This window comes from Drosophila melanogaster, chromosome 2R, assembly GCF_000001215.4.
Source record: "Drosophila melanogaster chromosome 2R".
NCBI classification, from domain to species: domain Eukaryota; kingdom Metazoa; phylum Arthropoda; class Insecta; order Diptera; family Drosophilidae; genus Drosophila; species Drosophila melanogaster.
In genome coordinates, this window is record NT_033778.4 from 10,335,902 (window position 1) to 10,351,110 (window position 15,209).

The 15,209-nt window shown below is 42.3% G+C and overlaps 1 protein-coding gene across 9 annotated transcripts in view; it reads right to left on the reverse strand.

Moving 5' to 3' along the window:
- Nucleotides 1–15,209, reverse strand: part of SLO2 (slowpoke 2) — a 94,802-nt gene that overhangs the window by 13,707 nt on the left and 65,886 nt on the right. For 8 of the 9 annotated variants that reach the window (NM_001273934.1, NM_001259313.2, NM_001201972.3 and 5 more), the window contains exons 3-12: nt 4,222–4,301; nt 3,665–3,764; nt 3,402–3,600; nt 3,265–3,339; nt 3,125–3,208; nt 2,969–3,063; nt 2,721–2,904; nt 955–1,218; nt 706–884; nt 427–567 (exon numbers count right to left, since the gene is read on the reverse strand). In NM_001273934.1, coding sequence (NP_001260863.1) covers nt 427–567; nt 706–884; nt 955–1,218; nt 2,721–2,904; nt 2,969–3,063; nt 3,125–3,208; nt 3,265–3,339; nt 3,402–3,600; nt 3,665–3,764; nt 4,222–4,301 — 1,401 coding nt within the window. Of the gene's footprint in view, nt 1–426; nt 568–705; nt 885–954; nt 1,219–2,720; nt 2,905–2,968; nt 3,064–3,124; nt 3,209–3,264; nt 3,340–3,401; nt 3,601–3,664; nt 3,765–4,221; nt 4,302–8,058; nt 8,249–15,209 lie in introns of those variants that run through there. The other variant, NM_001273933.1, reaches the window with a different exon arrangement.

The following is a 15,209-nucleotide window of genomic DNA, read 5'->3' on the forward strand; positions in this document are numbered from 1 at the left end:
CAAGTTTTTAATATGCATAACTCGTACTCTTCTACTTAAAGGATTATCATTAAAAATATATTTTAATGGGCAACTTGTATATTATTAATTTCATTCCATCATTTCCCTATTTAGTTTTTCTTGGATTTACAAGGAAAACTTTCAATAAGCAAAAAATAAGCTCGGAATCATGGCCTAACCAACCAGCTTATGCACTTAACCCCCCAAACCGCGGGTAGACTAAATTAGCTGGCACACAAAAAAATATATATATACTAAATATGTACATAAGGGCCTGAGGAAAAACGTCTGAATGAGCAATCAAGCGACTGTGACCTGGCCACCGACTCCGCCGGTGACGTGACGCATCCAAGCGAGCCGATGACGCACGGCGTATAGAGAATTTTTTGCATGTCCTGCCAGCTGGACAACCATGCGTATACGTACTGTCCGCGGGATGTGTGGAGCAGCAGGGTGACCAGTGTGCTGGCGCCGGGACAGGTGCAGTTGTTGGCCAGTAGGGCGTACTTGAACTCGTCCTCGCAGACCACGTGCTCCGCGAACTTCACATGCAGCTTGTGCTCAGGTCTGCGTGAAGCGGAAATGCGAAATGGAAATTCCGCAGGATGTGCGATTGGTTGCGCCGCATTTGGCATTTGCAAATGTCAAAAGAAAATTCGAATTAATCGGGAACGGAACGGGCCATCTCCTGCATTGCTAACTCACCTGAATATCTGCACATACTGCGGTACATTCGGTGCGAAGTCCTTGACGGCCCAGGAACGTAGAATGGTATGCTCGTCGGCGGCCGTTTTGTCCGCATAATTTCTGGCCGCCAGGATAAAGCACGCCTCTGCCTCGTTCATCCTGGCGCGCGCCAAGTCGCCATCCTTTAGACATGATCCCTGCAAAGGCGTGGGTGTTCATCGGCCAGTTAGTAGTGTAAGCCTAATCCGGATTATGGAGGACATGTACCTGAATGTAGATGACGCGCTGCGCCCAAATGGGCACCTGCAGGATCATCCGCATCGTCGTGTCCAGCTCCATGGGACTGAGCAGCACCACATAGAAGTCCTGCAGCAGGGGATGGGCATAGAACTCGTTGAGGAAGTCCATTATGGTGTCCGCATGCAGGGTGGTGGAGCACACCACCACGTGCTTTTCGCTTTGGGCGCGATGTGAACTGTAACTGCCGCCCAGCTTTTGGCGCTCCATCCACGTGAAGGCGAGCTGCTCAAACTGTGTGGATAGGAGTAATTTATTAGCCAAATACATCATCAATCCCATCGAGAAAATATCATCTTTTAAACGTTTGACGTTGACATTAAGCTCTTTAAGTTTACGCTTTCTCTCTTTCGGGCTTGCACTAAATTAATGGCCCTGTAACACGTCTTTATGTCCACTTCAACACCAACATGTACTAGAAACGACTTATCACTTACTTCATAAATGGGCAAAGTTTATAGTTGATACCGCTTAATCCTTTTACCTCATATAAAACTCGTCGGTTTACAGGCAGTGCCATTAAAAAAAACCGTAGTTTCAAAAGGGAAGCACTTATAAAAATATTTTGATGTGCAGTTTCGCAAAGGTTATTGCGACCTCGCTACTTGGTGGCAATGATAAGAGGAAGGGATAAATTTGAAATAATATTTTTCTTCAGAATATTTATAGAAATGAAACTGGTCTCCTACCCTGCATTGTTTATTGAAAGCCTCTTTAGGGATAATTTCGTTACTGGGATTGAATAAGTTCAATTAAATTTGAGTGCCAGCACCTTTCCTGGACTTTTGCAACATTTTGACCAAAAACGTTCGAAACTTGTTGTTTTTATTATTGGGCGGGTCCCAGAAAGTCATAAATTCTGCAACATATTGACATGCACTTCGAACTTTTAGTGCTGGCTGAATAAAACCCCATTCCACAACCAAAACTGTTTCAGAAAAAAGGTAGAAAAACTGTTTTGATGGATGCTCTTGTTGTTTGCCGTTCGGCCAAAAGACCAATGGCCAATGGTGTGTTTGTATACACTTTCAATTGACTTATGTCGATGCTATATGAGACTATATATATATTTACTTGGGATCTGCCATTCAGATGTTATATATTGTATATATTAAAAATCCAAAATAAATATACATTGATTTCTCAAATTGTTCATCCCTTGATACTATACTTTTTGGTTTTGTTTTAAGATCATTCATTTAAACACAGATCCACATTTCCATTTTTATGTTCCCTTTCTTTTGGAAATTAGTAAATTATATTTTATTTACTTTGTCATCCATCTTAAAATGACCTAAAGGGTGTTGGATTACAGTACTCGCAATTTTTGGAGTCTATCCCATCTCACATTTCTCGGTGGAATCTGTACTCCTACTGCTCCTTGCCTGTTTGGCGTTTGTTTTTGTTGATAAAACAATTGTTTGCAAATTGTTGAACATGGCAGTCAGTCAGTGTGGCCTTCGGAAAGACAGTCCGCCATCGGGATGGGATCACTGATAGGAAGGCAGACGGGCGAATGGTGAGCAATTTCCATCGACAGCATCCCCCTATTTATTAATATCGATTGATGACCAAAGTCGCCCACCCCCACAAAGATGCAGATGATGAATGGGGATAAGGTTCGTCCAGGCTTATGGAGCATAAATATTTGATGTGGCTTTTTTGCCCGGCAGTAAGATGGCTTTTAAACGGAACTACTCCTATTTGGCTTGGGTAATGCCCAAGATTGGACTCACCTGCGTGGGCAACACAATGAGGGCGACACAAATCATGATGACCATATAAAGCTGCGAGGGCCAAATGTCCGGCACAAAGTCGCCGTATCCCACTGTGGAGAAGGTCACAACCACATAGTATGTGCTCTGAAAGAGATTCAAATGTCGATGGCCAGCGCGCTGAAAGTGCTGGATACCACAAACGCTGGGGATAAATAAAAAATGATTATATTGAGGGATGATTTCAGGGAAAGTTGGTATCCTATTACCTCGTGAAGACCAAACACAGCAGTGTGGCTGATAGAATGGTCAACTGCTGGGAGAGGGCTGACTGGGACTTTTGCATGGCGCGATGGAGGTCATTCTATTGGTTATAGGACATTAGATAAATTTCACATTAGGATATGGACGAAATTTCCACTTACAAACATGTTCTCCAGCGATCGCTTGGCCAGCCAGCAATTGAGGAAAATGGGAATGAATAAATTTCTTAGCGGGGGATGGACAATCTGAAAGGATCAACACCGCTAAACAGCCTGTACTAAGGATTCAAACTCGAACCTACCGTAAGTGCAAAGGGTATTGTCGTTACTAATTCTAGTATAAAGTGAAAGGAGAGTATCTGCTGCCAGATGTTGCCCTGAAATGGTTTGATTAGTTTCAACGAGTTTGTGATATCACGTTTATGACGTGGTGGTATACCTTATAGCCTAGATATGTGAGAACCAAGGATTGCGTTAGCGACACCATGGCTAGAAGCAGCTGCAGGACCCAGAGCACTGTTGGCCGATTCACCCAGAGTATTGCGTCCCAGTTAATGATTGGATTCTCCTGGAACTCCTCCTCCGTCAGTTTGGCCGAGATGATGAACTCCGTCTTATTGCCCACTTCGCAGCCATAGCTATGGGTTGGCATTTGGATATATTTTAACCACCGGTCACTTGCATCTCCCTCACAGGACTTACCATGTTATAAATGTTGGATTTTTATCCAATATCACACGTATTATGTAGAGAACACACGACAGTAACTTAAGGAATAAGTCGGCGATTCGTATGCGCAGGCCTTATTTTTTAGGAAAGTGGAATAGCAAATGCGTTAGAATTTGGGTCAGTTGAGTGAATTATACCGTCTACGAAAGTTCGTTGAGTGGGTTGCTCCCTGCGGGCCCAAACAAACAAGTCCCCCCTCAATCGAGACCTGTTTACCTGTTCAATTATTTTCTCTCCAAATCAATATTTACTTAAGATTATCGAATCCGCTTTTGTAATGTCATTCGTTAGTCCGTCCGTCTGTCCGTCTGTCCGTCTGTCTTGTGTGGCTGTGTGTTTGTGTGTCTGTGGGTGGGTTTGTGCGGTTGTCAGTGTGCTGGCGATTGTATCCTGGCAGGATACACCGTACATCCGTTTCCCGTCCAGCCCGCCACTAATCAAATTCAATTAAATACTACCTTGTTGATTGTTGTAATTAAGTCGAATGTTTTGGTTAATTCATAGGCAATACTTGGCTGGTGATTACTTACTTGAACGCTGATTCTTAATGAAATAGAGTTGCAGTCTTTCTTTGAATGTGTTTTCGTTCACATAGTACTCCACCCGAACTCTGCAAAGAAACGAGCAGAATGCAGCGCACTGATGATTGAGCTTCTAAATTGAATTGTAGAACAAAGCCTTTGCAAGGACCCTTGTTCGCCATCACGCCCTTATCCCCGCCAATCGAATTCCCCCATCTCTGTGGCGCCACTCGCTGCACTTGACAATTGATGCGCTTACTTATCACATTAGGCGACGCAGCTGGCTGCACACTTTCCGATACCTTATTACTTTACACTTGGAACAATTTATAGATATAAAAAAGAATTCATGAAAATAGATCTAGATATAATTCTTGAACAGTACAGAACTCGCATTAGACAATCGAATATTATCCAGTTTAGTAACAGAAAAACTATAAACACTGGCTTTTAAAAATAGCGATTGACAGCACCAAATCTCTTAGTTAATAAAGTTTTGAACTTGTAAAAATAGCTGTTAGTGACTTAAATAATAAAAAAAACATGTTCCACTGTGCATAGATAGTTAGTGCGTGCAGTTAAGTATCTTGAAAGCAACGAAGGGATGGGGTGGAACAAGGAAAAGCTGGTACTGAGCACATGGCTGCCGTGCACACACGTGACTGCCATGTCCGCCCTTTGTCTCCCCATCGCTCAAGGACGAATGGCGTCTGCACGGCGTTTTCGTCCGGGAAAATGTGCCGTGAATGGGCTTCCATCAGTGACTAGTTGTGCCTGGGGCGTAAGAATGGATGTTTTACTGAATTTGATCAAAGAAGATTCTCTTTTCTTTGCACACTTATACGAGTATATATCATCCGTTCTTTGGCTACAGGGCACGCCTCTTGCGACTCCTTGAGTTTGCGTTTGAACTTCTTTATAGCTTTATGTTTGGTAACCCTTGACTGCAGCTGCAGCACTGCTGGCTTAAGTGAACAACGAGTCTAACCACTCCGGCGCACATGGCGTATGAGCAACAAAATGTGGAACTTAAGCTCTTCCCACAATTTCGGGTGGCACCATGTTTTTTTTTTTTTTTTTTAATGCGCTGCCCCAGTTTTGCATTTGGCGTCCCATAGTCTGAATACTCAAGCTAGCCGCATCTTAAGAGTTGAGCAAACACTTTTGCCGGATCTTTGTGCACTTGGCTGCACGGAGACATTGGCCGTACATTTGGAATCCACTTTGGGTTCAAATAATTAAAAGACTAGCTAGAGCCGAGGCACAAAGGAATCTTAGGAGAGATTCAATTAATTGTTTGCCACCTTCTTGGCCTTTGTTTTGGCAGCTCTCTGTCGCAACTCATTTGGGAAGATTTCGGTGAATATTCATGGTTCATGGGGGTTAATGCACCGGAGCCGGTTAGGAAACCGTAAGAATAGTTCAAGTCAAGTGGCTCCCGGCAGCAGAGTTGGCGCCGAAACGGCACCTTGGGGGCCATTTCAAGGACCTAGGACGATGACTGCGAGTGCGTGGCGAAATTAACGAGCTTGGCCCAAACCACCATCCGAGGCCATCCAAGCACATGCAAACAAACATACACACACTAGCAAATGACCAATCAGTTATGACCCGGCCAGAAGCGCCAACGTGCCACTGCATACAATCAACTCTGACCTGCCCCCGAAGGATATTTCGCACTTTTGTGCGGTTTGTGGCGGCGAGTTCATTCCTCCCTAGCTGCTTTTCCGGCCATTGAACGCGGCACCATCGTTGGGCAGCTGGCCATAAGTTTTGGCCAAGAAGGGGTCACCAATCACTTGTCACTTGCTAGCCGATTTCACATGCTTTAAGTCTTTACTGGCGCCCATGGAGCTGTGCGTATTTCCAATGGACTTTGCATTTCATTTAACCAAGCTGAAGCGTAATCGAAACTAAAATCTATTTGCATAAAGTTTGATTGCAAATATTTCCAGAAATAATTGCGAAAATTCAGAGTGCTGGTGGAAATTTAGTTTTAAAGGTAAAAACTGCGGCTTGGCCACACAAATTGAAAACCGACCAACGTGCCGTGTGGGTAAATCGCGGATTATTTAAATCGATGTCGTAAACTAAATTAACGCAGTTGCTTAGAGCTTTACTGAACTCATTGCTTATTTATGGGCCACTCAAATTAAGTGGACGGTTGGAAATAGCAACTATTCGAAATCCTCTTACTTTTTATTTTCATATATTTTAATGTTTTTTAAACAAACAATCCTGTAAATCCAGCCAAATTACTTTATGACTTAATTCCTTTACTTGTGCATATATTTAAGGTTGAAAAGTAATATAGGTATCAGTACAGATTAATGCAATGTTTATTTGAATTACATTCTGCAAAACTAAAAACGCAAGTTAAATTTTTTTGTGAATTTCGCTGTCTAGGAATTCAAGAGATATACTTTTTAACTAACATGTTGGCAAGTTTTAATAATACCATTTATTTGTTTGCATATCTTTTGGGTGAACTTTTTAGCATAGAATAATTGGTTTTATACCCGCAGAATCCCACATTTTTCCTATATGAAGTTTGTGCCAGAGCCCGCAAAGTTTAGAACTTTTAAAGTATTCCACAACTGTGGGCTTAAAATGATTCCTTTCCATAGCTCATCCAGGTTTTCATGGACCTGAATGAGGAGCACTACTCGGGCTAAGTTGAGCTGGGGCCAAATTGCACGTTAATGTGTTTTTGTTGTGCCATCATTTGATTATCCGGAGATATTGAGTTTAAAGCTGGCTAAAATGGGCGAACGGTTAGCCCGCGGCTCGATGTGCTTAGATTGTTTTACCTTTATTGATTTTTGATTTGGCGCTTTTTAAAGAAAATTTGATTTAATTTCGTGTGCTTGGTGGGCTCAGGTTTCTGTGTTCGTGCCGAGATTTGATTACAACTCCTTGAAAAAATTGCGTCAGAACGAAGAAAGGAAGGCGTTGGCGAAATGGCAAAGCCAAGCAAATCAAATACCGCAAAGGAGAACTGCGAGAAAGCCTAGCACAACAGCATTTTTGGGACTGGCTAACACAAAGGATTGGCGGACAAAGGACACCATTCAAGCCCATGCGTGGTTTCAGGTAGCTACAAATTGCATCCTTTGAGGGATCAAACACGACTCTCCTGTTTTTGTTTTGTTCTCGGCTCACGCATGTTTATTGCTGGCCTGATGAGCCACTTCTATATCTCTGCTGAAGTCCATTAGAGAAACGCTGCATTGATTGCTTCTCATAAAAGCTAAGAGCTCTTAGCCAGGGATATACACTTATTTATGTGTTTGTTGATGACAGCTTACTGGGGGCGAAATTCTTGAAATTCCTCAAGATGAGAATGCATTTTGCTCGACAAGCTTCCGGCACTAATTTGCCATTTAAAATGCAATGTTGTCTTTTGTTTGCTTAAATATTTAAAGGGAAATTGTACTGCAGCTGCTCAAATTCCAAAATAATTCCTTGCTTAACTCACTGGAGGAAATAAGGTAAGTAAAATCGAAATATATTCTAAATCATGAAGATTTTAATGTTGTACTTCTTCAAATGCTATTGTGTTAATTATTTGGATTGGTTAGAAGAGGGATAAAGAGGGTCATTAAAGATAATGACACAGACACGATATTTCGTTTGCATTTAATATATATAAATAGAACATTTTAAAATGCCCCCATATTTCTGCCAGTGTTAGCTTTTAGTTGAGAACTTATTTGATTATGAATCGACGCCTTGTCACTGCTTTGACCTGTTAATGGCCCAAATCGAATTTCGAATTGAGTTACGAGAAACGCGGCGTATACTAGATTTCGAGGACCACGCGGCGTATACGCGATGTCGGCTTACCTGGGTATTCGATCATAGGAGTCCCACGAGGAGAGACAATTGTAGGACGAATTGCGACTGTTGCCCGCCATGTTGCATAATAGATGATCCATTGGCTCGAATGACCGCGACTCGTAGCACTTTAGGTAATTTCACGATTTGATCACTTTGTGAAATTGCATTGCATTTTCGACCTCTGGATGGTTGTACTGATATGTATGGGTGGTCTATTCTAGTTTGGACCCTTTAGGAATATCACACACTTGTTTAATTCCAGCACTTCTGGCCAACTTCAACTTTAATCAAAATTGATTGCCCTGGTCGGGCAATTAATTTTACTGTTTGAACACGCAATTGAGGACAGAACGCATGTACACACACGCTGGCACACACTTATTTATAGCTTGTTTAACATGATTTTTTGTTGCCCGCCATCTGGGTGTTGTTGCGTCCGCCCATTGTGTGTTCTTTGGCCATTTAATAAATTTATTGCCCTAACGGCCGTAGCCTTGAAAAGCAATGGTGGCACTGGCGGAAACGGATGAGCATGATATGGCAAGCATTGTGCCCTCATTTTGTCATTAAGCCCGGCTTTTAAACTTTTTATTATTTGACATGGTCTTACTACTTACTACTTTCTGCCTACATTATTTTCCACTTCCCCTTTTCAGTTTACGCAATTAATTAAAATGCATGAATTGACTGGAACTCCCCCTTTTGTTAAGCCCGGAATTCAATTGAAAATTAATACATTATTTAAGGTGCTCTGCGGTATTCAATGCTTTTATTCATTTTGATTGCTTTTTAATTGCGAATTCATGTTCACTGCGGGACGGGGAAATTCGCTTAAGTCTCGTTACGGATGTAACAGGCCGTTGAACACGTTCAGTGTGAGTGATTTGAGGACTCCATCGGTGTGGCCCAAAGGAGTCAATAAAATTTGTCGCCTTTAACTTTCGCTGACAGACACAAAGCCAAATCATCAGGCGTGACTTGAAAAGTCTGCTAAGTGACACATTGACAAATGACAGGACCAAGTGCCGTCTGTCCTGAATCTAAAGGACAATTTGCGGTTTCCATTCTGCTTGATAAATTTCTCTTCCTTAAAGCGTTTGCACCACGGCCCTTTGCTATTTGTAATTTAAATAGTCCCCAGTTCTGGTCCTAAACCATCTGCCACCTCGCTTTATGGCTTTCGGTGTGCGCGGACTTCAATTAAAAAATCTCAGCGAAATCTCAGCTAAAAGTCCAAAAGATATACTCGTTTCTTTCTTGGATGTTTTTGCTGCGAACTTTGAACTTTTACTGTCTGCACTTTCCGTCTTGCCACCACTGATGGCGCTTATTGATTCACTTCTTCTACTCTCGAATGCATTTATTCTTTTATTCATCCTGTCTCCAAATGCAATTTGCATGGCAATGGCTCAGCGTGAATTATTTAGGCGTTCAAAGTGATTAATCGAAGTGCTTTCTTTGGAAATCTTGTGCGTGCCGTCTGTCTGTCGCAGATCAAGCATACGCCCTGTTCGCGTTAAGTATCCGCTGGTAATGCTTGTGTGATGTGATGTGGCGCTTTTTCGTGGTCCCCGCAATTACGGTAATTGGCCTGTCCCGCAGCAAACACCTTTTTATGGGCTTCAGTTCAAGGCCCGAACGATGTAGATCCCAGGGGGACAAGTAACCCAATTCCTGGTCTTAAAGGGTGCGAAACAATGCACAGAAATATCGCCTCGACTATATAATTTAGGGCAGCCCGAAAATATTATTCAGTAACCAAATTTCGTGGTTGTAAGCATACCAAGACGGCTAGGGAGGGTATATACCGTCTAGCAAAACCCTCTCAATTGAAATGACTCTTAAATTAAAATTATGTAAAATCGAATCGAACAGGAGGAAATAATTTATTCATTTATGATCCACTTTCCGAGCTGTGCCTGTTGTTTTCCCCATCAAGGAAGTACTGCGAGTGTTCCACCTCGAGTTTATTTTTGGTTCCCGCATGAGGGTTAATTTTAAAACAAGCCCCGTGACGACGGCACTCCGTCTGTCTCACCGCCTGTCTCACAGCTCATTAGGTTTATCGATTGCCCAGATTGGAGCAGTCTACTGTATCCCAATATCCTTGACGGCAGACAGAGGGAAACCATAAAGTTCCGTTGGAGCAGTCAAAGGCGTGTGTGTTGCCTAAATGTATGCAAACATTTGCATTAACACTCGGCACACGAATTGGATGCTAGTCCTTTGAGGACCAGTAGCATTGAACTGGCAGCTAACAAACAAATCAATTTGGCTGCACAACATTTAAATAATTTCGCAGAGCAGCGCTTTTGTTTCATTGTCCAGACAGTTTGGCTTTGTTTCGCTGGCGCTGCTGGCATTTGCATACCGAAAATATCTTTATTCATTTTGGTGAGCCAAGCGAATAGAAATTGGTAAACCGGTGACCTTTGCCCGCTGCTTCTACGGAAGTCCAAAGACGTCACAGTTCATGAACTCTTTCGGTGGACTTTTCGGGCATCCCAGACCCTTCTACTTTCCCCACTCATTGCTTTTTATGCTCACTCTGCTGGCAGTTTATGTCCTGGCTTTATGTGCAGCATAATAAACTTGATGTCTGAATCGCTTAAATTGAGTGAAGGTCGCCTTTTAATGGTCCTGTATCTTGATTGCGCACAAAACCCCAGAAATATGATGGGATCAAATGTATCCCGCTCGCTCCTAATGCAGCAACTTCCATCGGCCTGGAAGTGGAAATGGCTTTGATGTGTTCCCAGCAGCTGCTCACTGGAGCAGACCCAACTTGCACTCGCATTTCGCCAAATTAGCCTTTCAAATCATTGGAGCCATCTTAAACATATTGCCGTTTCCCACGCGATCGAGCCATTCTCGACTTACTCCTGGGAGAAAGGGGGATACTCGCAGATGAATGTTGTCTGTTTTGGAAATTACAAAGAGGGATTGAAGTTTTAAGATAGAAGAAACATTCAATTTATACTCAAGTTCGCTGAAAAGTAACATTGCTCTAATCTCTATCTTTTCTCTTTGATTTAAAAGTGTACTATTTGTTATTTGTTTTGCTTTATTTCCCACAACTTGTTGAACACTACTTTAGTTTCTCCGTTTGCCGTTTTTCCCATTGCGTGTGCTTTCCCGATTCGAGTGAAAGTTGGCACGCGCCAACAAAGCGCGGGGAAAGTGATGGAGACAGGGCGAAGAATACGAAATGGAGGCGGGGGGCAGGACTTGGAGCAGTAGACAGCGACACGCCTTGGCTGTCGGCCAACAAAAATGCGCAACAGTTTAAAAAGTAGGCGTCAACCAGCGGAGCACGACATGTCGGAACAGAAAGGACAACAATGTGGAAGGGATAAGAAAGGACGAGGAAGGAAGTGAAGCTATGAAGACGGGCAGACAAACTGTTGCTTCTTTCCCCTTTCGGCTTAGCATATTTAATCGTGCGGAAGCAATCGATTGCCGCAAAATGGTTGGCAATTTGCTTCTAATGACGTCATTACGTGCAACAAGCGAACAACAAAGCAGTCCAACGGCCGCAGGACATTGCTTGCCCCAAAGAAAGGCTAATGTCTGCACCGGCATGCCGTTCATAAATCAATGCTCTAAACTTGGCAAAAACCGCACGCGACACTTTCTCGGCCAGCGCAGGCCAGCAGCACTACACAGAGAGAAACTGTCGGGGAAACTATCATTGCAAGATGTGAACTTTAATTAAATATTAAATTTGAATCATCCAAAGTCAAACTCATCAGCTAAATCTAATTCCTAATAGATGTTTTTATAAGTAAACAATAACATTTAGCTGGTAAATATAAAACAAAAAATATTTGGTTTTTCAATTCGGCATTAATAATATATATTCCACATAGCCTTGTTTGGCTTAGAAATTTATGCCCAACGTAAAGGGTTTTTCTCCCAGTGCAACAGCAGCGGCGCAAAAAACTTGAGTAGGCAGAACGAATTTATCACTTGGCCAGCTTAATGGCTCTTGCGCCGAACAAAAGCGTATTACAAAGCGTTTAGCATGTTGTTTTTCCACTCCCCGTTTAAACATTTCACTTGATCCCTCTTTTGTGGTCGGTCGGTGCGTGTGGTTGTTAGTGTGAGTGTGTTGATGGCCCGGCCAAAGGTATAAAAGAAAAGCGCATTAAATGAAACGGGGGCTAAAGGTGAAGTCCTGCGGCTTAAGTGAGTCCTGATGAGGTATTGCGAAATGAAGTCATAGTTATAGGTACAGTAACGCGGAAGTGAAGGAACTATATATTAGTAAATTATCAAACTCGAAATAAATTAAACCACCATTAGAGATGTCTTATGAAATTAATAAAATCGTATACTTCTATTGAATGCAAGTGGGTCTGAATCAAAAGGGGACTACTGTACGTAGTTAATTAAATCGTTTATTAAAGATCTTGAAATACATTTTCAATTAGTGCCCCTTTATAATGGAAAACGACTTTCACCTTTCGCCCAAATTGACTTCTGTTTACCAGTTTCTCCCCTGCCCCTTTCCCTTTGTGTTTTCTTTTGCCATTCCTCCCAACCTTTAGCCAATTTCTTGGCCAAATGTATGCAAATAGAAATGTCGCACATATTTCATAATTTTCATATTCTTCGTGCCGAAAAGCAATTTGCATTTGCGTTTTTTGTTGTTCTTGCTGTTCGTGAACAAATTGGTTGCCATTTCTGTTTATCATACATGGAAATTCACAGGGCGAGCGTACGAAATGGGAATTATGGGCCAAATTAGCTTATTTGACATTTGAATGTGCAAATATTTGGAAAAGTGCGAAACACAAGTCGCTACGCATTTTTCATGCCCGACTGCAATCGTTTCTGGATTCGATGGGGCTTTAAGATTGTGCGGTTCCCGTTGAGTGGGTATATCGTTTATCTGCAGCTGTCAGTTAATTTCCGTTCAAGTAGCCATTAAAACAATCATGACGTCGCTTAGGCTCACCAATTCACCCACTCATAGATACACACACACACACACACACAGAGAGAGCGACAGAAACGCCATTTTATGGACTGCCATTAACAGCCTGTTGTCGCAGCCAGCCATTTAATAATAATAAAATGGTAAAATACTTAGAACGGCAGAAATCCATGCGAATAACTTAATTACACGACAAACCAGCCAGACTTGGAGACTTGTCAACACTACGGAGGCAGCTAATTAAAGTCATCTTCTCAGTCTTCTCGGCCCATTGACTGATGTGGCAGCCACGCCCCCCGTTTCGATTACTAATATCCAATCCAATTAATCTTCCCCATTTGACTTAGTTTAGCGTACAACATGTGGCGCGTGTCAAGTCATCATAAATGTTTTCGACTCGCGGAAAGTTTGGCGAAAACTTTCTCCAGCCAAGTCAATTTGTTGGGAAGACTTCTGGCTGAATTGCCGCAAATTTTCAGTGACATCCAAATAGCATTCTGCCAGGAGCAGGACTAGTCCATAATCCCCATCAGCCAGGACCTGATTAGCTGGAGCATTAGCTTGGCTAATTGCAGAAGTGGCTGGCTTAAAACTGAGTAATTTGCTTAAGGGATTTTTAAGCGAGCTTTGTTAAATTAGATTATGTTCTTCACTAAAAGCTTTTAAATTTTTACTTTTATGTTTCGCATTTAATTGGTACAAAATATTTATTTTTTGGATTACAAAAGAATTTAATCTTTTGCTTTTTTATGCATCATCATGGATACAGATTTTTAATCGCAACGTCGTACGGCGAAATATTTTATTGCTTTTTCTTTTTGGTATTTTTTAGTAACATAAAAATTTTTCTCTCCACACATTTGTATATTAAAAGATGTTGTATTAAATCACACTAATTTTATAGTTCGACGAGTATTTTGAATATTTAATTTATACAGACAAGCTTTATACTTTAATAATTTGAAAATTTCCTCCGTTTCACTGCCTCTATTTATCACTTATATCGAAAACAAAAACCAAATAAAATTAAATTCTATTTTGCACAATAATTGGTTTGAAATTCGAAGGGAAAAGCGTTTTCGAGCGTTTAGTTTTGAAAATATCTCGCGGTTGAAGTGCTAGAACGGCTGTTTTAGATACGCTCGCCTCGGCGCTGTGATAAGGACTGAAGTCCTGCCGAGGACCTTGCTCGGCGAAAGGAAGTGGCGCAGGCTCGGAAAGCGAAACGGAAATGCGGGAACTCACCACAGTGGTGGGTTGGAGAGGGCGCCAAACAGCTGTGATGCCGGCAACCGTTATTGTTTACGTTTTCCCAAATGAGAGAGAAATTTTCGTACAAGTTGAGAGCAAGGCAAAGCTTGAAGAGAACGGGGAAAGCGTTTAAGGCGAAAGCTTTTGTATTAACAGTAGCTTAGCTTAGAACTGCTCAATCGAAATTCTAAATCGCTCTGTTAGCCAGGAAAACTGCATAAATTAGTGCCGACATGTGAACCAAAAATTCAATTAAAACTTTTTATTGACAAATTAGCATTAGGAATGCTAGGAAAATGTACAAGGAAAGGGTAACAAATATAGGAGCGAACCAATCAGTGAATGTGACATAGGATGCCTTTCCCTATGAGATTCCCATGAGCAGCTTACCTGTTGGGCTGGCTTATAAATCCAAGTCCCGAGCCGCACGGTTAAGCAATTTAACCTGTGAGTGGTAGGGGCAGGGCACCCACAACCTGGCACGGACATCAATCATTCTGGAAGGCAAGCGTTTCATTTGGTAGGCGAGTCAATCTTGTGAGCGCCACCTTAACCAATTACCTAACCGCAGATGAAAAACCGGGGGGAAATCGTGGGAAAAGGGGACCGGGCTGAGTTCAACCTTTGTTTGCTACCCAGATAAGACTTGCCACAAACATCCCGGCCTAAGTTATGCAGAGCGACGCACTCGAGCCTAACCGTACTGGAAATGGATCTGGAGTGCTGGTGCCGAGTTCATAAAATATTTATTTATGCGGATGCTGCGGCTCGATCTGGGGGCCCAAAGACTGATTGAAATGGCGAACGAGTTCATTTGTGTGTCAGGAGGTCGTCTGTCTTCTCATTTGTTAAACGTTTTGTGCGGCTGACGACGCAGAACACATATACATATGTATAACCCTGGATTTGCGCAATAATCAATCATAATGAATGGCCAGGTGGAGGTGGTCAATGGGATACCAAGCCC